Source organism: Anolis carolinensis, chromosome 2, assembly GCF_035594765.1.
Source record: "Anolis carolinensis isolate JA03-04 chromosome 2, rAnoCar3.1.pri, whole genome shotgun sequence".
NCBI lineage: Eukaryota > Metazoa > Chordata > Lepidosauria > Squamata > Dactyloidae > Anolis > Anolis carolinensis.
In genome coordinates, this window is record NC_085842.1 from 179,612,186 (window position 1) to 179,637,212 (window position 25,027).

Here is a 25,027-nt window from a genome sequence, read left to right on the forward strand (position 1 = left end):
TCTTTGCTCCCTCCTCCCCTCACATATTTATACATGGCCATCATGTCTCCTCTTAGCTTTCTCTTCTGCAGGCTAAGCACGCCCAGCTCTTTAAGCCGCTCCTCATATGGCTTGTTCTCGAGACCCTTGATCATTTTAGTCACCCTCCTCTGGACACTTTCCAGCTTGTCAACAGCTCCCTTCAATTGCGGTACCCAGTATTCCAGGTGTGGTCTGACCAAGGTAGAATAGAGGGGTAGCATGACTTCCCTGAATCTAGATGCTATACTCCTATTGATGCAGGCCAAAATCCCGTTGGCTTTTTTTTGCCACCGCATCACATTGTAGGCTCATGTTTAACTTGTTGTCCACAAGGACTCCCAAGATCTTTTTTACACGTACTGCTGTCAAGCCAGGTATCCCCCATTCTGTATCTTTGCATTCCATTTTTTCTGCCTAAGTGGAGTATCTTGCATTTGTCCCTGTTGAATTTCATTTTGTTAGTTTTGGCCCATCTCTCTAATCTGTTAAGATTGTTTTGGATTCTGCTCCTGTCTTCTGGAGTATTAGCTATCCCTCCTAGTTTGGTGACATCTGCAAACTTGATGATCATATCTGAATGTATATCCTATAGAAACTCTTGTGTACGTAGATACCTCCTTTGCACCCCGCCGGATTCTAGGCTCTTCCTAGTCTATTTTAAAAAAGGAATTACAACAGCAACAAATCCTAATGTGCAATATGAAGTGCCATCCTCAAGTGCCATCTTTTATTTCCAATAATACCTAAGCGTTAGCTCAGGGGCTTTCTCAGAAAATAAAAATAGCAGGTTGCTTCAGTCCAACACTTCAGCTGGAGGTGTGCCCATCTGGTGTGTGTGTGTGTGTGTGTGTGTGTGTGTGTGTATAGAAAAGTCTCCTTTGAGTTTTCAGTAGACCATCCTACAAAGGCTGGAAGCGTAGAAGCTGATTTTCACTATGTGTGTGTATAAAGGGGGCAAGGTTTCCATGCCCTTCCCCCTCCACACACACACACACACACACACACACACAAAGCTTTGTGGGAGGATGGGTGATATTCTTTCCCATATGTATTTCTCTGAGCTCCATAGTTTGCTTGCTTCAAAGGGTATTTGTGCTTTCTAGGGCTAAATAGGCTGAATGCTGTACTTCAGAGGAAGGAATGAGCAAAATAACCTGAGAATTCCCTAAGAAAACCTATGAAATTCATAGGATTTCAGTGAGTCAACAGGAATGTTGATGACACAGACACAGCACGCAGTTTGTGGGCCTCTGACCCCACCTTTGTCTTATATCCAGTTTCTTATTCCAAATTATTTTTCTTTTAGCTTCTAGCTTTATCTTCTGGGTACTAGATGTCCTTCATCAGCCACATCCACCAGGACAACCATAACAACAGGACCTACAAGCCACTCTAAACACCTTTGCAGAAGCATATGAGAAGCTCGGCCTCTCATTGAACATTGAGAAAACCAAAGTGCTTTTCCAGCAGGCACCAGCCAATTCCCCTGCAGTGCTAGAAATACAGCCTAATTGTATAATGTTAGAAAATGTTGACCATTTTCACTACCTTGGCACTACACTGACACTGAAATACAACACGGCCTGAGCTCTGCGAGTGCAGCATTCTTCCAAATGAAGCAGAGAGTGTTTGAGGATTGGGACATCCATAGGGATACCAAGATGCTTGTTTATAAAGCCATTGTCCTCTCAACCCTGTTATATGCCTGCAAAACGTGGATGGTCTACAGATGTCACACTCAACTCCTGGAACGGTTCCCATCAGCATTACCTCCAAAAATTCCTGCAAATCTCTTGGGAAGACAGGCAGACAAATGTCAGCGTGCTAGAAGAAACAAAGACCGTCAGCACTGAAGCGATGCTCCTATGCCATCAACTCCGCTGGACCTGACACGTTGTCTGTATGCCTGATCAATGTCTCCCTAAGCAGTTACTATACTCCCAACTCAAGAATGGAAAACGGAATATTGATGGACAGGAAAAGAGATTTAAAGATGGGCTTAAAGCCAACCTTCAAAACTGGCATAGACACCGAGAACTGGGAAGCCCTGGCCCTTGAGCACTCCAGCTGGATGTCAGCTGTGACCAGCAGTGCTGTGAAATTTATGTTGGGAATTGATGAGCCGTTAAGCTCAAATCACCCCCTTTATGAGGTAAATTCCCATTAAAATAACAGAGTAAATGCAGCAGTGAGACTTACACGGTGTGAGTCAAGGAAAGCCTTTGTGTGTTCTTCAGGATGGCGAAGGACCGCAAAGGCAGCTTTAAAGTTTAAAAAGCATTTATTGAGGTAAAAAGAAATCCATTGATGGATAGAAAAGATTTGGAGCTAACTAGCTAATCTAATCTGATCTAAAACACATAGACGGATCAAAATAACAAAGATCTAGATAGCTACATCTTGACTACAAGAGCGGACAAAGTACGTCCTCTCTCTGGAACAAAGCAGGAAGAACTAATGGCGACCAACCTCATGGGTCTCTTCTTCTCTAGGGCCATAAACATTCCAAAGGCCAAATTGGGGAAGTTACGTCAAAGCCCTAGGAGAGATCACATTTCTAAAGCATCAAAGGGCGGGGTTGACCTAAACAGGACAGGAAAGAGGAAACAATAGTGAAGCCTAATCAAAGCATGCATAGGACTGGGGAAGGTGTCCCTAACTCTTTTCTAGACTTTCTATCTAACCACAGAGACTTAAGCAGTACAGGATGACATTTTTCAACAATTTAAAGAGGCACGAATGGAGGACGAAAGGGAGAAACGTGCCAAGAGGAAGGCGTGTCAAGCCAATCCTGACTGGGACCACCTTCCACCTGGAAACCGATGTTCTCACTGTGGAAGAACATGCAGGTCAAGCATAGGGCTCTACAGTCACCTACATACCCACCGTTAAGACTTGGAAGGCCGTCATACTCAGATAACGAAGGATCACCTAACTAACTGGAGCAAGAGCATTGTCTAGGACAATGTTCTTGCTCCAGTTTGAAATAAAGATTCTCAGATTTGATGTACTGTACTTATAAATGGAATAATACTACTTACATTGCTGGAAAATAAGAAATATATAGATTAAAAAGTTGTAGTAAGATCTTCCTTCCTCCCCCCTTCTTCTTCCCTCCCCTCCATCTAGTGATAGAAGCAGGAGATGGAATGAAGATAGAAAGAAGCAGGCAGCCGGCAACAAAATAATAATCATAATAATCATAATAATTTATTTGTATTCCACCCTATCTCCCCGAGGGGACTCAGGGCGGATTCCAGAAAACAGACACAAGGCCAACATTCAATGCCTAGAAACAACGAACACAGATGAAGGTAAAGGTAAGGAGTGGTACTCATCTCCGGCTCTGTGGGGTGGTGCTCATCTCCATTTCTAAGCCGAAGAGACTGCATTGTCTTTAGACGCCTCTTAGATCATGTGGCCGGCATGACTGCATAGACCACCGTTTACCTTCCTGCCATGGCGGTACCTATTGATCTCACATTTGCATGTTTTCGAATTGCTAGGTTGGCAGAAGTTGGGGCTAACAACAGGAGCTCGCTCCATCCTGTGGATTCAAACCGCCAACCTTCTGTTCAACACGTTCTGCAACTCGGAGGTTTAATCCATTGTGCCACTGTAGTTTTTGTTTGGGTTTTTGGAGGTTTGTGGATTCCCAAATTAGGGATGCCTAACCTGTAGCATAAAATACATTAAGGTTACAATCCTGTATTAACCTCACCTGAAAAAAGTCCCCAAAGGAAATTAGCCTCAATGAGCCTGACAGTAATCCTTAGCAAAACACATCAAAAATTCCATCTTAAAAACAATCATTTTCCCATTCTCAAGTTATAAATAATTTCTTGTAATTTGTGTGAAACAGTACAACTCTGGTTACCTTAGAAGTTATCCTGGGTACATCAAAACTACATTGCATTGAAATGAGGGGGCCCTTTCAAACCTCTGGGAATGTCACAGAAGGAAAATATAGCAAAATCTGTAGTTTACAAAACACTTAAACAAGTAATATACCTCTAACCCAAAACACTTGGAAGCAGAAGTGCTACAGATTTTCCATTTTAGTATTTGTATCATACCCGTCAGATACATAATAAGACATCCTGGAAACTGGATCCAAGTCAAAACATGAGTTTTGTTTATGTTTCAAACACATATTGTACACCTAGCTTGAAGGTAATTCTGTACACAATATTTTCATAATGCTTATGAAACAAAGTTGCTGACACTGACCCATCAGGATGCAAAGGTGTATCTATCTCAGCAACCCATGGGGACAATTTTGGATTTTACAATTCCAGACAAGATGAATAGCTTTACTGGGCCAACAAAATAGCATGCGATTCTTCATGCCAGGTGTGTAAGTGACCCAATGAAGCTATCGTTGCTTTATGGATTCTATTTGTACTGTATTTTACAACATGGTGATATGATTAACCATGAATCTGTAGCCCAGGAATAAGGTATCTGAGAGATACGTACAAACTACAATGCTATGAATCTCCAATTCCTTTTCTAATAAGAAGCCAAAAGGCTGTTTTGAAAACCCTTGTTCTCGTTGATATGTAACACGATTTTTGTTCCTGGGTTATAAATGTTATTTCCTAATTGGTTCTGTCATAAAAACATGGGAAAAGTTTATTAAATTGCAAAAACTTTGCTTTTGTAGGACATCCTGCAGCACATTTTGTGATAGTTTTTCAATGAATATCTCAGAGAATCTCAACCAATTCAACATAGTTTGGGGCGGCCACAAAAATGAGGTTTCTGGAGTATAACAACTACAGTAGAGTCTCACTTATCCAAGCCTTGCTTATCCAAGGTTCTGGATTATCCAAGCCATTTTTGTAGTCAATTGTGATATTTTGGTACTAAATTCGTAAATACAGTAATTACAACATAACATTCCTGCATATTGAACTACTTTTTCTATCAAATTTGTTGTATAACATGATGTTTTGGTGCTTAATTTGTAAAATCATAACCTAATTTGTTGTTTAATAGGTTTTTCCTTAATCCCTCCTTATTATCCAACATATTCGCTTATCCAACATTCTGCCGGCCCGTTTATGTTGGATAAGTGTGACTCTACTGTACTTTCAAAGTAACTACCGCACAATTAAACAGGAATAAGACTTTCAAACCAGGAACAGTAATTTTTTCAAATGTTGTTACATAGTGTATTTGCTCCCCAGGGTCTTGCTAGGCATCCCTGAAGAATCCTGGCTGTCAAATAATAATCCCTTTAAAGTCTCAATGGTAGCACTGAATGGCCGCAAACTGAGCTGCAAAAGAAACTCGTGAGGCTTAAGCATCTGAGGAATGCCATTTTATTAAGTCGCTGGAATTCCACATATATTGGAATTTGAACGATGGTATTCCCGCCTTGCTTGTCTATGCTTCACTTTCGTCTACAAGCTGTTTCAAGGATTAAACAAAAAAAATTGTAAGCATGCAATTTCTGGGAGAACTGCCTCAGAAAACTAGAATACTAAAATCTTTTTTTATTTGTAAAAAACACATTCTCTCACAGACTTCATGAGGTTGTCGAGTGCCACCTCACTCACGATCCATGGCTCTTTTCTCCTCTTCCCTCAGCAAGGCAGCCATTTCCACAGGCTCAATGGCGTCTGAGGGAAACTAAAGGCCCTTTTACACAGCCATATAAATCAGAAAATCAAGGCAGATAACCCAGAATGTTTTGAATTGGGTTCATTTTGCTGTGAGTCACCCACTTCAGGTGGCAAATGCTAATGGTCGTGGAGTAGAAGTGAACTGTTGTGGGGACAGAATCATGTATACTATGTAAGATTATGTGCCCTAAACTAGCTTGTTCTTCTCAGGAATGGCTGTTCCATTGCAAAGGCTAACATAAAAGTCAATGGCAAATCAGGCCGGTTTCTGACCATAGTATTGGTGGTTTCTGACTGAGGTATTGATGGTTATATTTCACCTCAGGCAGCAAAATACCTGGTATTAGGCTCCCAGAGTGCTATGAAGCTGAGGTCACAGATGAGTCTCTTGTGAGCTCAAAGGTTCTATCCCAGACTCCTCAGGTGCTGACTCAACTCCTTGTCTCAATGGAGCCTGTGGATTGTTCTGTCCCATCTCACCTTCCATATGAAGCCGCTTTATGACTTCCCAGACTCCTCCTGCCATAGAGAGGAAGGATGGATCTTCTCCTTGGGCTCTGTACCCTCTTCCAGCTATTTCTGTCCTCCTCCAGCAGTAAGCAACAGTGGCCAGAGCCAGAATACTAAAATTGTGCCCCCCAGTTCTAGGGAAAAGGTGGGGGTTAGGGAAGAGGCCTGTCTGATTCAGAAATATAGCATTATTATGTATAAATGGGAAACAATAACAAACACTGAGCCCATAACATTAACCTTTTATTGAGACATCACAGTCTGCACCAGGTGAAATTAGCATGCTTTTCTAACACTTCATTTTGATGTGTATGTACCTTAGAGTCACTAGTCAAATTATGGAGACAGCATGAGTTTTATAGAGTTTTCTTAAGCAGCGACATATTATCTAGGGAGGATATATAGTATTGATTTAGATCAGATGTTTCTCCCTTATGATCTATTCTGAAATACTGAATCATCATAGAGCCTTTTTCACCAAATTTACAGTCCTTAAGAGTATCAAATATTCAAACTTGCCAGCATTGGAACATATATGACATTACACCACAGATGTTTGGGATGGAGTATTATATAATACAGTAGAGTCCCGCTTATCCGACTTCCACTCATCCTACACACCATATTATCCGATGCCCGGGGCTGCCCTCCCTTGTTTGTTCACTCACCCGCTCTCCCGAGCCAGCCGGGTCCTGGTTTTGCATGTGGGAGGAAGGGTGGGTGGCAAAGGCGGCAGCAGTGGCAGAAGTAGGAGTCTGGCCTCCCCTTCCTGCCTCCTCTGGACTCCAGCTCGCTTCCCCGCTCCTCCCCGCGGCCACCTTTGCTATTTTCCCTTGCTCACTCGCTCACTCACCAGGCCAGGTCCTGGTTCTGCCACCCAGGGGCGGCCCTAGGTAATTTCACTTTATAAGCGAACCTAGTGACCATGCCCCCCCCAAAAAATTGCACCCCCCACCCCCAAGGCCCCGCACATACCTCCTTTGGCGGCGGTGGCTTCGGTGGCGATGGCGGGGAGGACCATCACCTCCCTCCCAGGCGAAGGCCTTCTGCGTTCGCCGAGGAGGGAGGCGATGGTCCCTGCCACCTCCCTCCTTGGCGAACATGGAAGGCCTATCTGACGCCTAGTCTCATGAGTCCTTGCGAGACCTCGCGAGTCTTCGTGAATCCTCGCGAGAAAAGCTAGGCCTCAGATAGGCCTTCCGCGTTCACCAAGTAGGGAGGCGGAGGCGGGGACCATCACCTCCCTCCTCGGCGAAGGCCTCAACTTTCGCCAAGGAGGGAGGCGATGGTCCCCGCCGCCGCCTCCACCCTCGGCAAACGGGGAAGACCTACTGTGGCCTAGCTATTCTCGCGAGAATAGCTAGACCCCAGATAGGCCTTCAGCGTTCTCTGAGGAGGGAGGTGGTGATCTGACGCCTAGCTCTTCACCGAGGATGGAAGCGATGGTCCCCGCCGCTGCCTGCCAGCCTCGGGGGGGGGGGGCTGTCGAGGCCTCGAAAGTGCCCCCCCTTGACGTGCGCCCGACACAGCCGCTTCAACGGCCTCCACGTTGGACCAGGCCTGCTGCCACCACTGTTGCCGTTACTGCTGGGACCTGGCCTGGTGAGTGAGCGAGGGAGGGAGGGAGGGCCTTTGCAACCCTACTTCGCTTGCCCACCCTCACTCGCTTGCTCACTCGCTCAGTCACTCTATGGGCTGGGTCCTTTTTTTGCTGTTGCTGCCGGGACCCAGCCCAATAAGTGAGCCAGCGAGCGAGGGGGGCAGGCCGGGGGGGCAGCAAAGGAGCAGTGGCGACAGAGAAGGAGGAGGAACGCCAGAAACAGCGGCGGGGGCAGCCTGCAAGCCTCGCTAGGGGGCTACACTGCCCCCACTGCTTGTCCTTTTCCTCCTCCTCCTCTTCCAGCCTTCCAAGGAAGAGGAGGAGGAGGAGGAACCTCTTCCCCACCAACAGGGGAAGAGGCTCCGTCTTCTGCCACCCTCCCTATTATCCAACAGTTTCGCTTATCCGACATTCTGCCAACCAGTTTATGTCGGATAACAGAGACTCTATTGCAGGGGTCCCCAAACTAAGGCCCTTGGGCCGGATGCAGCTCTCCAAGGTCATTTACCTGGCCCCTGTCCTAAACTTTAGACTTAGGGTTGTCCTAAGTTTGAAACGACTTGAAGGCACACAACAACAACAATCCTAATTAACTTGACTATTTCATCATCCAAAAGCAGGTCCACACATCCCATTGACAGACAAGTGAGTTTATGTTGGTGAAAATTATTCTTCATTTTAAATATTGTATTGTCTTTCATGTTTGTTTTTTTTTTTGCACTATAGATAAGATATGTGCAGTGTGTATAGGAATCAGTTTATGTTGGGGGTTTTTTCAAACTATAGTCTGCCTCCTCCCCCCACAACAGTCTGAGGTACCATGAACTAGCCCTTTGCTTTAAAAGTTTGGGGACCCCTGCTCTACTGTATTCTGATGCAGACATGGAAGAGATATGGTTTTGACCGACCGCTTCTATGCTGTTGGCCATATTGATTTGGGCTGCTTGGATTTGCAGTCCAACAACATCCAGAAAGCCACAGGTTGCCCACCTCTCTTCTTACTGCTCTTCCCTAGTCTGTGGCTTTCGACAACAGAGGCCCAACTTGGACAGGCTCCCAGAAGAGAGTGAAGAACCAGAGGCTCCATGGATAGTGAACATTTTTGGTAATGGGAATCGCTGCCAAGGAGTTGTCCTGAGCAGCTGGTGGGTCCTGACAGCAGCCAACTGCTTCCTGTCGATGTAAGTAATGTAAGAGTTTAGAACTGTTTCTCCCTTTCTAAGAGTTTTTAGCTGTCATCCTGGAATTGTTCTCTCTGTCGTGAACATCATGCCTAAATAATTTGCAAGCTATGGTAAGTTAGGCAATTCAGAAATGTTGCTTTGGGGAGGTTAACATTAACTGCCCTGTTTGATTGCAGGATGCCAAGTCATGTAGAGTTGACTGGGGCAAGTGGGCGGACTGCCACTGAGACGGTGAGCCAGTTTGTCCCACACAAGGGCTTCAGTTCCTGGGATGAACAACCTAATAATGACTTGGGACTCGTTTTGCTTGGCCAACCACTTGATCTAGCAAGGGAAGATGTGTGGCCAGCTTGTATCCCCAGTGACGACACAGCTTCCAATACACGGGAAGAATGTAAGATATTTGAACGAAATGAGAAAGGTGTGTATTGTAAGTGAGCTATCAGGATTGTGGGCATTATACCTATCATAGGAAAGAACTATAGGATAGAGTCATTGCCATTGGTATAAATAGATCTGCAAGTTATTTTTAAAATAACCAGCTGCTGATAAAACTGTGTGTCTAGCACATCTGTAATACCTGCTATATATGAATAGCGGTGGGTATACTGTGCATGGGATTCTATGAGGATCAGGAACATTTTAAATCACTTGCTCATAGTTTCTATGCCTATGGAAATATTTGAAAACATGGTCTGGTGGCTAAGGACAACTTTTGCGGTGGCTGAAAGGGGTTTGCAGAATTTGTTTGAATATTTGGATTTTTAAAAACAGAGCTTGTTTCCTAAAGGTATGAAATCCACCTGAACAAATTTTATAGGAATCGATAAAACATGCAGAACATGTATATTCTTTTGCTATAGAATGCAATTTTCCAAGCCATGTCTGGCACTGATATGATACATTTTGACAGTTTTGATCTGTACATAACGTTCTACTCCCAGTCAAGAATGTGCTGCCACCTATAACTCATTTTTCAATATATTTTTGGGTTTTTGTACCTTTTGGAAACAAGTCCCACATTTATTGGTATCTAAACACATAGCTCAAGTGCAGTCCTGAGACTCAAAAGCATTAGAAAAGATCTTCAGGATCAGACTGACAGTGTTTAGAGCTTAAAGATCACTCTTTTTTCCCTACAGGATCCATACAGGAAACTAAAGTGAATGGTTTGGAGACATCGGAATGTGCTATTATTTGGCCTGACACAAAAAAAGAATTGAATTTGTGTGTTGCAAGAAATATGTCAAATGGCACATATTGCACGGTAAAGCATATTAATGGCTTAAAAATAAGTGAAGCATATGAGGAAAGTACTTCCACTCTCTGTTACGAGACAATACTATATCTTACAGAATCACCACTGTTATATTTCATCTAGCACTTATTGCCATGTACTCCATACAAATTTCAGAGGAAAGCTTCCCTTATGTTTGCTGACTTGAGAATTACACTCTAAAGCAACAAGGGAGCCCGTCTTGGTCTGTTTCCGGCTTTTTTTGGGCAATAATTTAAAACTATTGCGAAAATAGTTTGCATCCACAACAGAGCAACCTTATACACAAAATCTATAGGCTAAGGAGCTTAAAGGAGATAGTAGATTATTGGTTGTTCCGGCACAGTGGTTCTCAGCCTGTGGTCCGTGGACCACCAGTGGTCCCCAAGAACTAAAATGTGGTCCGCGGCCTCACCGTTACTGTACCATTGTGATGAGAGCGACTGGTCTCTGAAACCCTCTTATAATGCCGAGGTAACAGGGATATTTGGAGGGGAAAGGCCGGCTACCCATGAAAGGCGTGACAACAAGCCACCTGACTGCTGCTTCTCTCCCTCTCCTCCCCCTGAGCGGATCCATTCCATGTGGTGCCTGGAAGCAGGGGCACCATGGTGTCTTCGTTTTTTGGCCTGTTCCTGTGGTTATTTGAGGTGCTGATTCAGAAAATTGCATTGGGTAGACCACATCAGCTCTAGATCATTGTGTTCCAGAACTTTGTCAGTCTGGATTCAGAAGTCCCACAGTATCTTTGCGTGCTCATTTTCCAATACTTTTGCAGGTTTGTGATCCCACCAGTTCTTTGCTGCTGGGAGGTGGTACTTGAGGCATAAGTTCCAATGAATCATTTGGGCCACATGGTTGTGCCTCTGTTTGTAGTCTGTCTGTGCGATTTTCTTACAGCAGCTGAGGATGTGATCAATGGTTTCGTCGGTTTCCTTGCACAGTCTGCATTTTGGGTCATCAGCTGATTTTTCGATCTTGGCCTTAATTGCATTTGTTCTGACGGCTTGCTCCTGGGCTGCAAGGATCAGGCCTTCTGTCTCCTTCTTCAGGGTCCTATTTGTGAGCCATAGCCAGGTCTTCTCCTTATCAGCTTTTCCTTCAGCTCTAGTTTGTAGTGTGGTTTTCTTGTACTGATTTTTTGTCTGCTGTGCTTTGAGGAGTTTCTGATTTTTGACGTGGTGGGGGGGGGCTTAACCACTCCAATGATGACTGAGGGCTGTGCTGGTGGTAGTGTAACTACCGGCAGGTCCAACCAAGCCAGAGAGGCCTCAGCTGAGGAGTGGAACCAAGTGCACCTAACCCATTAGCATTATGGAGAATCAAACCAAAACGAAGTCTATACTGGCTCAGTCGTCGCCCAGGATAAAAAGGACCGCGGTGGATGCTGCTGATTCTGGACATCCATCTACAAGTGAGCTACAGAATCAAAATACAAATCAACAGTCACAGAAGCGGCAAAAATATACAATGCCAGAAAACCGCACTATTATTATTATTATTATTATTATTATTATTATTATTATTATTATTATTATTATTTTAGATTCCACCTCAGTTATCTCATTCCCTATCTGATTTATCTTTTTCACCTTCTGTTACAGGTGCCTGTTGGCAGTCCTGTGGTCTGTCATAACCCAGGCAATGGGAAATGGGAAGCCATGGCCATCGTGACCCAGAGCTTGCTGAACTGCACAGCTCCTATCCTGGCCGCCCAGCTTCTAACTCATCTACAGTGGTTGAGGACAGAAGGAGCAGCAGAGGACACTGAGGAACCGTCTCCTGTACCAGAACAAACATTGACATCATCATATTTCACATCTGAACCAATTCTGCAAGCATTAATAGTTCAGCACATCACTGAGGAACCTTCAACGCCAGCAAAGCCTCTTTCCACAGCCAATAATGTAATTCTTATAGCACACTCCACAGCCCAGAAATTACCATATGAAACACCAATAAAAATGCAGTATGTTCCCCAAACTACAAATCCACTTACAGCTACTAGCCAGTCATATACAACAGCCAAAGAAACATCTGCAGTTCCCTCCACAACAAATCAGCAAACATTAGCAGCAGCACAACAATCATTTGTAACATCCACGGCAGCACAACAGTCATCTGTAACATCCACGGCAGCAGAACAGCCATCTACAACACAACAATCAACATCAATAGTCTCTTCTACACCCAAACAAGCAACTGTAAAAACCCCAACCTTCAAACCACCACATGTAATAATAATACCTGCTACCACACCAAGGACAACATCCCCCCTGCCAACAACTGATGTTAATCGAGGTGCACCTGTTAGCTTTGTTGTTGCGGGTTCCCGGTCCCCCAGGAAAAAGAGAGAAGAAAGCCAACCCACCGATCCTGCACTGGCGTTAAGTATCCCACCCGTAATTCTCCATTTGGGACTCCCGGTCCAGGTGAAGCTAAAGCAGTGTGAGATTGGACTGGCATGGAATAGCGACTCTCATACCTATCAACTCAGCAAGATGGCAATTCTGATAGATCGCAAAGTCGGTGAGTGTTTAGCCAAAAAGTTCACATTTCAAAATATGGTGTTTCCCCTGTTACCAGTTCCCCCTCACTCTCCATTCCATCAATAGCGCTCTGGCATAGAATAAACAGAACTAAATAACCTCACTTCAGACTTCTGTCAGCAAATCTGAGGTCTGAAGGCAAACGAATCCCATTTGTAATGTTTCGATCTTTCTCCTTAGGGTGTGGGCTGCGGCCTGGATTTGTGCCACAGTGTCCGAGCTGCTCTGAGGCTGAAATGGGTGAATTTCCCTGGATTGTTTCTCTCAGACTATCCATCCAACACTTTTGTGCTGGCTCCATTCTCAACCGTTGGTGGATTTTAACCACAGCCAACTGTGCCAATCTTATGTGAGTGCCTTCTTCTTTCTCATCCAGTTCAGGTTTGGTTGCTTTGTCTCTGGGCCTTAGAATAGTTCTTAGCTTCCTGATGATGGTGCATGGCATCTGTTTGAATCTACTGCCTCAGTTCAAATGATTACAGAATCTTAAATAATTTAAGAATTCAGAAGTCAATTTGGACTATTCAAACCATTTCCTCCTAATTTTGTGTCCTGCAAAAGAAAATTGAATAAAAATACAGTAGAGTCTCACTTATCCAACCTTCGCTTATCCAACATTCTGTATTATCCAACACAGTTTGCCTTTTAGTAATCAATGTTTTTGTAGTCAATGTTTTCAATACATTGCAATGTTTTGGTGCTAAATTTGTAAATACAGTAATTCCTACAAAATGTTACCTTGTATTGAATTGTTTTTTCTGTCAATTTGTTGTAAATTATGATGTTTTAGTGCTTAATTTGTAAAATTATAGCGTAATTTGATGTTTAATAGGCTTTTCCTTATTTTCCAACATTTTCACATCCAATGTTCTGCAGACCTATTTATTTTGGATAAGCAAGACTCTACTGTAGATGGATAAGGTTGTTAGTCTCACAATGAAGCTGCGGCCTTGAAAACAAGTTCCCATATGAAGATTTTTGTACTGTGCATTTCACATCATGTTTTTAGAATTTAGAAAATATATGTATTATATTTATTTTCTATGTGGCCATTTTTAGAATGACCCATGCTTACTTGCATCTGATCTAAGTTTTTTTTTTCAACTCTAGCCTGACCTTCCACTTTGGTTTTCCAGTTGATTTTCTTTGGGGCTGCCTTGGTTGTAGGAGCCCAAGATCTTCTGTTACTATCACTGCTGCACTGTAGGCATACTGGTTTGTTTGTTCAATTGATGTTATTTGGATAGTAGAGAGTACTGTATTCACATATTTCATGAGAGGCTCCAGGTGTCTCTTGGGCACTGTTTTTAGAGTTGGGAGCTGCTTTCTTATTGCATTTGCTGCAGCATGAGCCATGATCTTATCCTTGAGCTCTTGTTGTCTTGCTGCTAAGGTTCCTGGTGGTTAACAGGTGTTTCAAGTGCTGGTTCTTCAAATTCTTGCAAAAGCTCCACACTTTCTTCTGGTTTAATCTGTTCCACCATTCCAAGTGTTGCTGGAGTCTCTGCTGCTGTCTGTGCTGTGGTCTGATGGTAATTTGCTTTGCAGATTTTCTGAATTTTTTCGAATTCAACTTCACTAAACACTTTGTTTCTGATTATGAATCTTCGTTGGTCAACCAGTCAGAGTTCTGTTATCTGTGAGTCAGGGTACTCTTGTTTCCACAGTTGATGTATCCTTTTTTGGTAGCCATGCTTTTGCAGTTCAGATTTGTAATAGCATTTCATAACTGTGTTGTTGTTGTTGTTGTTGTTTAAAACAATTGAAACATAAAGCCCAGGTACAGATGGTTCCAGTTAACTTCAGTATTTATAGATTTATTAAATTCTATTTTTGATAGTAGGAACTCTATACCAGAATTATGGGAAATGTCACACATAAGTTTGATTTTAAAACTAGATGTGGACCCAGAATACATTTATTCATTTCATCCAACCTCTCTTATTGGTCTTCAAATAATCACTATTGCGCAATAGCACAATGTCAATAAAGCTATTCTATTTCTATTTCATATCTACTATTACGGAAGCCCCCTGTGGTGCAGCGGATTAAACTACTGAGCTGCTGAACTTGCTGACTGAAAGGTTGGCAGTTCAAATCTGAGAAGCAGGGTGAACTCCTGCTGTTAGCCCCAGCTTCTGCCAACCTAGCAGTTCAAAAACATGCAAATGTGAGTAGAGAAATAGGTACTGCTCTGGCAGGAAGATAACGGCGCACCACGCAGTCATGCTGGCCACATGACCTTTGACTTAGAAATGGAGATGAGCACCAACTCTCAGAGTCGGACACAACTAGACTTGATGTCAGGGGAAAACCTTTACCTTTACCTATTAGCTGTTAAAGGAGCACTATGACAATAATGGTATTCTATTTCTATTTCTGTTTCATAGCTACTATTAGCGGTTAAAGGCTGTAAACATGTCCTAATTTTTCCCAACAACCATTTCCCCTTGTTGATCACATTTTCTTTTTCTTTCATCACAGTAAGATTATAGAATCCACCATCACTCTCAAAATAATAATAATATTGATGATCATAATACTGTCAGTAATCATCACCAAATGTTTTAGGTAGGTATTGGGAATGGTGATGAAACACCAGTAAGACAATTGGGACTAGGAAATATGAAGAGGAGCAGGAAAGAGAGAGGAGATGAGAAAGAGATATTTAGTAGGAGTTGTGGGCCTGAAAGCGGAAAATGGTGAAGGAAAGAAAAGAAAACATTCAACCAGCCATTTCATCACAAGTATTAAATTCCACTGAGAGCAACACTTAGAATCCGGGAAGCCACTGTTCCCATCACATTAGTTTGGCTTCAAGTGTAGGATAGAGCATTCATTTTAAGCGTGTTTTAAGCGTGGGGGCAGCATTCTTTTCAAACGCCAGGAGGTGGCAGGGAAGTGGATTTTTGGTAATGATCTGGATGTTTGGCCAAATCTCTAATGTGATGGCATTTGTTGCTCCCAGGTTTAAAATGAAATGTTTGTGGGAGGGGAAATTGTGGGAGAAGTCAAAAGTATCCTTGTTAGGGAAGGGATTACCTTTTGCTCACTGAGTTTTTACTTTGCCGGAACAATTTCTTTTTAAAAATAGCCTTTCCGGGTCCTTCCCTTCCCTTCTGTGATACGTCTATGCCTTGTGTTGTATGAGAAAGCCGGGAGAGAAGGATGATGATGATGATGATGATGATGATGATGATGCCATGTCTCCATGCTGTGCAGTCCTGGGAGTTATAGTTTCCCAAGGTCCATACCCTTCTCTTGGTGCATTTACACTATGGAACGAATGTTCTTGGACCCCACTTTAAATACCATAGCTCCATACTATGTGTTCCTGGGAGTTATAATTTCCCAAGGTCCATATCCTTCTCTGGATGCATCTGCACTGGAGAATAAATGCAGCCGGGACCCATTTAAAATGCCGTTGTTGTTGTTGTTGTTGTGCCATGTATCCATGCTGAGCAATCCTGGGAATCATAGTTTCCCAAGGTCCATACCCTTCTCTTGGTGCATTTACACTATGGAATGAATGTTCTTGGACCCCACTTTAAATACCATAGCACCATACTATGTGTTCCTGGCAGTTATAGTTTCCCAAGGTCCATACTCTTCTCTTACTGCATTTACACTATGGAATGAATGTTCTTGGACTCCACTTTAAATACCATAGCTCCATACTATGTGTTCCTGGGAGTTATAGTTTCCCAAGGTCCATACCCTTCTCTGGATGCGTCTGCACTGGAGAATAAATGCAGTCGGGACCCATTTAAAATGCCATTATTGTTGTTGTTGTTGTTGTTGTTATTGTTATTATGCCATGTCTCCATGCTGAGCAGTCCTGGGAATCATAGTTTCCCAAGGTCCATAACCTTCTCTTGGTGCAGTTTGGAATGAATGCCCTTTCACCCCACTTTAAATGTCATAGCTCCATGCGATGGAATCCTCCTGGTAGTTATAGTTTCCCAAGGTCCATACCCTCCTCTTGGTGCACTATGGAATGAATGCTGCTGGACCTTACTTTAAATACCATAGCTCCATACTATGCAGTCCTGGGAGTTATAGTTTTCCAAGATCCACACCCTTCTCTGTGGGGCAGCCGAGAGAGAGAGAGAGAGAGAGAGAGAGAGAGAGAGAGAGAGAGAGAGAGAGAGAGAGAGAGAGAGAGAGAGAGAGAGCATTCCTGCTTTCACTCCTTGTTTCCTTCCTTCAGGAATTGAAGACACCTAACAGCTGACATTTCAAAGAGAGAAGGTTTTTCCCACACAAAGAACGGGGAGGGATGGTGGGTGGTGCCTAGCAATTAAAGTGTGATGACAAATCTACTGAAAGAATCCTGAGTACCATAGATACATTTAACAGTGTGATGAAGGTAGGGAACTCATCTGTTTCATTCCAACATTGAGTCAAACTGAGCTCTACACTTCCCAGCTTCAATGTGATGAAGTGGCAGGAGAGGAAGTGCTCCTTTTGACAAAGAAAACGGGGGACAGTGTGGGTGGGAGCAACTCTACAATGTGATGGCAAATCAACTGAGAACTGAATAAAACATATAGTTTGCTAGTGTGTGATAGAGGTAGGAAAATCATCCATTTAATTTCAAAATGGAGTATGCTTGAGTGTATGGTAATCTACCCTTCCAAACACTTGACATGTTCAGTGGGATTAATAGTTTAAAAAGTAATAATGGTAGTGTTTCTGTCTTGAGTCTTGCAGGATAACAGAAGACAACTTGCAATTGAATTGATCTCCAATGCTAATTTTATTGCTAGAAAATGCTCATTTTGTTGATATTTGACATTAGAGATCCCTGAATTCCAGATCCTATTTTAGCACAGATGAAGGTGGAACAAAAAGTGGTAAATTGCTTACTGAATGGCTCATAAACCAAAAGAGGCTTGAAGACTTTCATGCTTACTTTGTTCCCATGTGTTTTTTCTCTCACCATACAATTGCACTGGCAACCTTAAGTTATCCTTACTAAGCATGCGGGCAAGGAGGATAGGGGAACATCCTGAGTCCGGTTACTACTATAACAAAAGAAAACAAAACAAAAGGCTGTATTCTATCAAAGAATTGTCTTCAGTCTACGTTTATATCTATCCATATTTCCCAAGCATCAAGGTGGTGGTGCACAACAATGTGCTGAACTGTGCTTTGAAAAATGTTAGTATTATCAACCGAATTGGAAAGCCCCGTGTGGCACTTACTGTGTCTACTTTCTGCCAAAAATATGAGTGGTAGCAACATTACAGGAAAGGAAGTAGGAATGCGCAGGAACTGATGCAGCCTGTGCTACTACTGGCAGGAGAGAGGGATTTCCAGAAAGATCAAGGCTAGCATTATCACCATGCCTGAGAGGACTAAACTAAACATGTCACTTGAGACTCAGTTTAACTTCTTTGTTTACTTTGAATAGCAAGAATAGAGAGGCTCTATTCATTGGTGTGTGTTTTTTTTTCACCCTTTCTTTCCTTACCAGTCTCTTGTTAAAAATATCAGAGAGAGAGATGAGAGACTGAGACAGATGGTATTAGCTTGGGAAGGAAAACTTCCAGTGGTACTGATGACAGTGGTTCCAACCAATGTTATTATTCCATCACTACCTACTAGATGAGGGTGACGGTAATGATGATGACAATAACAACGATTTTTTTTTCATGTCAGGAGTGACTTGAGAAACTGCAAGTCACTTCTGGTGTGAGAGAATTGGCCGTCTGCAAGAACGTTGCCCAGGGGATGCCAGATTTTTTTGAGGTTTTACCATCCTTGTGGGAGGCTCCTCTCATGTCTCCACATGGAGCTGATAGAGGGAGCTCATCCACGCTCTACCCGGGTTGGATTCGAACTGGCAACCTTCTGGTCAGCAACCCAACCTTCAAGTCATCAATCCTGCTGGAACAAGGGTTTAACACACTGCACCAATAGCAATGATGATAAGTATGATAATAAGGCAAACTGCAAGAGATGTATTTAGTACCCTATCACATTTGACTCTAGCTGGTTCTACACTGCCCTATATCCCAGGATCTGATCTCAGATTATCTGCTTTGATCTGGATTACATGAATCTACACTGCTAGAAAATCTGTGATAAGCAGATAATCTGATATCAGATCCTGGGATATAGGGAAGAGTTGATCTGTACCCAATTTGGCCCTCGAGAAGTGGATAATTTTGGGAGGGAGCAGTATGAATTGCAGTATCCTGCAACAATAGGATGCTACGGTGTTCCTTCACTTATCGCGGGGGTTACGTTCCAGGACCACCCGCAATAAGTGAAAATCCGCAAAGTAGGGACACTATATTTATTTTAATATTTATACATTATTTTAGTAGTTACAGTATACAATATTTTAAGTCTTTATCAACCAATTGTGTGTTGATAAATCACCTCCTTCTCCTCTCGTTGCCGCTTGGGCTCCTGTTCTCTCCCTTCAGCTTCTCCTTCCGCCCTTCCTTAGGCTGCAAATTGTAATTTTTTATGATTTATAATAGTCTTTTATAGTTTATTGAAAAACCGCTAAACAGTGAATTTACAATAAGTGAACCGCAAAGTAGCTAGGGAACACTGTACATTAATATGTTCTGGGAATTGTTGAGGTTATAGCATATGTCTATGCAATAAATAAATATGTGTATAAAAAGTGTACAAGCATACCTAAACATGTTACTTATTTATTAATTGTTGAAGGCATTTGCTTATCACTTGTCAGCCCATCAGGGCTCCTAAAGAGAGTGACTTCCACTTCTAATCCAAAAGGTCCAAGGTGTCAAAGGTATTGGAAGACTCTCCTGGATTAGTTTTGAGCTTATTTTTTCTCTATCAAACCATTTTTAAACTTCTCACTTTCAGCCGCAGTAGCACAATGGGTTAAATCCTTGTGCTGGCTGGATCGCTGATCTGAAAGTTGGGTTTCTGACCTGTAGGTTGCTGGTTCGGGACAACTCTGTAGGCGGCCAATTCTCTCACACCAAAAGTGATTTGCAGTATGTTCTCAAGTCGCTTCTGACACGATAAAAAAGCACTCTAAAGGATGCTTTGTGGAAAACAGTTGTATTTCATGCTCCCCCAGGTGGCAGCAATGTCAGGTGTTGGCTGCAAAAAGCTTTATAGAGTATCCTGTGATAATCCTTTTTAAAAAATGTTTTGCAAGCAAAATGTTTTGCAGGTATTACTGAGTGAAGAAGAACATTTTAGTTGCAATAGGTAAAGGTACAGGTTTTCCCTTGACATTAAGTCTAGTCCTGTCCGACTCTGGGGGTTGGTGCTCATCTCCATTTCTACGCTGAAGAGCTGGCATTGTCCATAGACACCTCCAAGGTCATGTGGCCGGCATGACTGCATGGAGCACTGTTACCTTTCCGTCCAAGCATTTGCATGTTTTCGAACTGCTAGGTTGGCAGAATAATACATTGAGTTACAGGTTTCCCCTTGACATTAAGTCTAGTCCTGTCCGACTTTGGGGGTTGGTGCTTATCTGCATTTCTAAGCTGAAGAGCCAGCATTGTCCTTAGACACCTCCAAGGACATGTGGCCGGCATGACTGCATGGAGTGCTGTTATCTTCCCGCTGGAGCTGTACCTATTGATCTACTCACATTGGCATGTTTTCGAACTGCTAGGTTGGCAGGAGCTGGAGCTAACAGCGGCCGCTCTCGCCGCTCCCGGGGTTTGAACCTGGGACCTTTCGGTCTGCAAGTTCAGCAGCTCAGTGTTTAACACACTTCGCCACCGGGGCTCCTTAAGTTATTACATTTAGTTAATTTTTGAAATATATGTAGCCAGCCTGTAACGCAACACATTTTTCCTTTATCTTCACTTCGTTATCACTTCAACAGCCACAATGTGTCACAAAGCAGCAGCACAAGTTCACACATGAGCCTTTCAGAGAGACCACATATGCCAAAACACTAAGAATAACTAAAATGATTACAGTGACAATAAGAGGCATGAGGTTGCTATTTGGTACATTAACGATCATACTGCAATTTTTCCCCACTATAGGGAAAAAGAACTACCAGTAATTACAAACAAATTATTTTTAAGTATTTTTCCAAGCTGTGGTTGCTTTTAGTGCTCTTGTATGATCCAAAGGCAGAATAAACATTAAAATAAATATACAGTATGTAAGACCAAGGTGCTAAAGGCCAATTTCTGCAGTCAGTAATTGACTTTTATTTATCGTGTCAGAAGCGAATTGAGAATACAGTTATAGAAAAACCACAAAGTTAAAAAATTGGCATTATACTAAATTTCCTTTGACCAGAAGTTGGCCACTTTGAATGCTTCTCATGTTGCTGCAAGAAGATCCTCCATTGTGCATGTGGCAAGGTTCAGACTGCATTGTAGTAAGTGGTCTGTGGTTTGCTCTTCTCCACACTCGCATGCTGTGGACTCCACTTAAGGTTTCTTAAGGTTGGCTCTGTACCTCGTGATGCCAGAGCCCAGTCTGTCCAGCACCTTCCAAGTCATCCAGTCTTCTGTGTGCCCAAGGGTTTTAATATCTGAAATCAGCCACTGATTCATGTTCCGGGTTTTAACCTGGATTGATAAAAGTATGCAATATCCTGCTCATCCATTTCATATCACTGTGTCTCTGTTTCAGAAAGAATTCGGAGGCTTTGGCGCTGGTAGGGGTTGGATTGATAGATGTCACTAAGCCAACGCACTCAGTTCAGATCCGCCAGGCTCTAACACATCCCAAGTCGTTGGAACAGGGAGATCTTCACAACCTGGGACTTTTGGAACTGGAGAAACCACTGGATTTTGGGCCTCTTGTTTCACCTATTTGTATCTCAGGAAAGGCAGACATGATGGGTGATTTCAGAGACTGTTGGCTGCCAGGCTGGACCGTGCTAGAGGGTGAGTTGTGTCAGCTGTTTGATTTCACTTCCTGGTCAAGATGTTAAAGATAAAGGTTTCCCCTTGACATTAAGTCTAGTCGAGTCCAACTCTGGGGGTTGGTGCTCATCATCTCCATTTCTAAGCTGAAGAAATGGCCTTGTCCGTAGGCACCTACAAGGTCATGTGGCCAGCATGACTGCATGGAGTGCCGTTACCTTCCCAACAAAGCAGTACCTATTGATCTACTCACATTTGCATGTTTTCGAACTGCTAGGTTGGCAGAAGCTGGGGCTAACAACAGGAGCTCACCCCACTCCCCGGATTTGAATCGCCAACCTTTCAGTCAGCAAGTTCCACAGCTCAGCAGTTTAATCCGCTGTGCCAGCACAATCCCAATGGTCAAGATGTTAGGCATAGTATTTTCCCTCAGCTTGTGTCACACTATGATCTGGATGACATAGATTAAATATTGCTGAGGTGTCATTTGGGCAAGGAGTTAGATTAAACAGCTCCATTAGTTTTTCAGTTTCTGTGGTATTATAAGAATGATAGCATTAAGCAGGAGTTAGGGTCTGTGGATATGAATTTTATGAAGGATATGAATTTTAGGATATGAATTGCAGAAGAATTCTGCCTCTGATGACCCTCTGGTGAAACTTCTGGCTTATTACGATTTCAGATGCATTTCTGAATTTAAGCTTTCCTTCGAACTGGAGCTATTCTCCACAGACTCATTTCACACATTCCCACACCCATAGTTTCTTTTTCTAGTTTCTACTCTTCTTTAGACAGCTTGTGTTGAACCTTCCTGCCAACTCATTTACTTTATACCAGCAGGGTTTGGAAAAATAACAGGAGGAGTCTGTAACTTCCATTATCCCCTTGAGAACCTCAAAATACCTTATCCAAACCCTGCTTGACAGATTATCTTCTGTGCAGCTTGTGGTATCCCCCCCCCCCCCCAATTTCTTCTATTTTGGTTTTTAGGCCTGTTCATAGGATTATTAGATAGGCTGCTTTAGAAAATTGCATTGGATAGAACGCATCAGAGATGGTTATCATTATTCCTTATGCGCGAGCAGATGCGACTGGTAGACTCAGTTTTGTATCTCAAACACTAGAGCTGATAGGGGAAAACTGGTATCATTTTTGGAATCAGCAGGTCAAATATACAAATAAACAGGGCTAACATTTGAGGCACCAAACTGTGTTCTAGTGAGCATCACTGTGTGCAGGGGGCATAATCTGCAATCTAAACAGAGAACCCTTTTACAGTGCCATATAATCCAGATTTTAAATCAGATACTCCATATTATCTGCACTGAACAGGATTATATGAGTCTACACTGCCGTATAATCCAGTTCAAAGCAGATAAACTGGCTGATACCGGATGAGAAACTCCCCACTGGGCTCACAGAAGACTGGGCAACTTGGAAGGGGCTGAACAGACTGCACTCTGGCACCACGAGTTGCAGAGCTAGTCTTAAGAAATGGGGCTACAAAGTGGAGTCCACGACATGCGAGTGTGGAGAGGAGCAGACCACAGACCACTTGTTACAGTACGGCCTGAGCCCTGCCACATGCACAGTGAAGAACCTCCTTACAGTCCCACGAGAGGCACCACGCGGCCAGCTTCTGGTCAAGGGAAATCTAGTATAATGCCAATTTTTTGACTTCGTTTATATGTTTTTTAAAATACATTATAACTGTACCTTCCGGTTGCTTCTGACATGATAAATAAAAAGAAAATCTGCTTTATATGGCAATTTAGAAAGGGGCCTTAGATCAGCAGGCACTGACTCAGCCTGTTCTCTCCCTACTCCAGGAGGCCCTACTGTACTATTGAAATATCACATAGACATCTTGAACATCAGCAGCTGCAACCAACTGGAAGACAAACTCTCCAGTGCCATCTTCTGTGTCAAAGTCCAGATGGGCGAAGAAGGGATTTGCAAGGTGAGAGAAAGAAATCTTGGCAGTGGCTCATGTCTATTATTCTGTTTCAGTGCTACCTGTGAACTGAATATGAGTTCTGAAAGTCATTATTTGACCACTGCCCTGTTTGTTTTTTTGGCCAGTGAAGGTACAGGGGATGGCCATTTTTTCCTGCCACCCTTGTACACGACACGAACTTCAACTTGTGTTCCCCAAAAAGAAGGCAGTGACTTATATTAATTTTTGCTCCCAAAGACACGCTAGGTCTTATTTTCAGGGGATGTCTTATTTTGCTTTCTCCGCCAAGGAAGGTGTGTGCAGCGTGAAGGAGAAGGAGGGAAAGATGTGTGCCTTTCTCTCCTTTGTGCCACATGTGCCTTCCTTGGAGGAGGAGGGGGAAGCCGCTGTCACAGAGGAAGGTGAAGGAGAAGGAGGGAAAGGTGCACACCTTTCCCTCCTTCTTCTTCACACCACACGCGCCTTCCTCGGTGAAGGAGGAGGAAGCCGCCGTCGCCAAGGAAGGTGTGCGCCTTTCCCTCCTCCTTTACACCACATGCTCTTTCCTCGGTGGAGGAGGAGGGAGCCACTGTCGCTGAGGAAAGCAAAGGAGAAGTAGAGAAAGACCCTTTCCCTCTTTCTCCTTCACACTACACGCACCTTCCTCGGCAGAGGAGGAGGGAGCCGCCATCCCCAAGGAAGGTGAAGAAGGAGAGAAAGGCGCGTGCCTTTCTTTCCTTCTCCTTCTTGCCACATGCACCTTCCTCAGCAGCAGTGGCTCCCTCCTCTAGGCCTTACTTTCGGGAGATGTCTTATATTTGGCAATTCACCAAAATCTCTAATAGGTCTTATTTTCAGGGGATGTCTTATTTTCGTGGAAATACAGTAGCAGCACTCAACCTAAATAACTTCCACGATGTTACACAATCTGCATGTTTACAAATCAGCTGCTGATTGTTTGCAGAAAGTATCTCATGGAAAGCAGACAAAAAAAAAACAGGTGCTGAAAAGAGTGTAGTGGCTAATATATCTCCCCCCCTCTGCTTTTCTTGCTTTCCCTTTACTTCCATTTTCCCTCTCTTATCCAGGGTGATGTGGGGTCTCCACTGATCTGCCCTGACCCCAAGGGTGGGGCATGGCTTCAGCTGGGGGTGTTAAGCAGCTTTGATGAAGCCTGTTCCCGTCCCTATGTCTTCAGCAGCCTGTCTCACTACTTGCCCTGGTTGGAGAAGATCACAAAGATTGAAGGGCATCGGTACAACCTTTCAGTTCCTTGGGAACGGCTTGGCCCAGCTAGGAACCTTAGGCTGCTGCGGGAACCAGAGAGTGAGTAAGAGCTTGTTATTTCTCATAATCCATTTGAGGCATAAATCTTATGTTCCAAAGCCACCTTTTAAAGACTATACTTTTCAGACTCCTAGCATAGATGTTGTAGATTGAGAATGCAACTTTCTATTCTTCTACGTCACTGCAAATATTCT

At 43.3% G+C, this 25,027-nt stretch overlaps 1 protein-coding gene and 1 long non-coding RNA gene across 2 annotated transcripts in view; one reads left to right on the forward strand and one right to left on the reverse strand.

The window, feature by feature from the left end:
* Nucleotides 1-5,332: 5,332 nt before the first annotated feature.
* On the reverse strand, nucleotides 5,333-5,662 carry LOC134296384 (uncharacterized). The gene is made up of 2 exons (XR_010003112.1): nucleotides 5,550-5,662; nucleotides 5,333-5,436 (listed from the first exon to the last, which is right to left on the reverse strand). It is a non-coding gene; the product is annotated as an uncharacterized LOC134296384 (long non-coding RNA).
* A 169-nt stretch (nucleotides 5,663-5,831) lies between these two features.
* LOC103281451 (uncharacterized) overlaps nucleotides 5,832-25,027 on the forward strand; it is a 31,213-nt gene continuing 12,017 nt past the window's right edge. Inside the window, exons 1-9 of the mRNA XM_016998567.2 lie at nucleotides 5,832-6,246; nucleotides 8,777-8,942; nucleotides 9,122-9,366; nucleotides 10,088-10,212; nucleotides 11,826-12,750; nucleotides 12,951-13,119; nucleotides 21,375-21,631; nucleotides 23,440-23,570; nucleotides 24,635-24,872. Of these exons, the coding sequence (XP_016854056.2) occupies nucleotides 6,189-6,246; nucleotides 8,777-8,942; nucleotides 9,122-9,366; nucleotides 10,088-10,212; nucleotides 11,826-12,750; nucleotides 12,951-13,119; nucleotides 21,375-21,631; nucleotides 23,440-23,570; nucleotides 24,635-24,872 (2,314 nt within the window). The 5' untranslated portion in view covers nucleotides 5,832-6,188. The remainder of the gene's footprint in view (nucleotides 6,247-8,776; nucleotides 8,943-9,121; nucleotides 9,367-10,087; nucleotides 10,213-11,825; nucleotides 12,751-12,950; nucleotides 13,120-21,374; nucleotides 21,632-23,439; nucleotides 23,571-24,634; nucleotides 24,873-25,027) is intronic.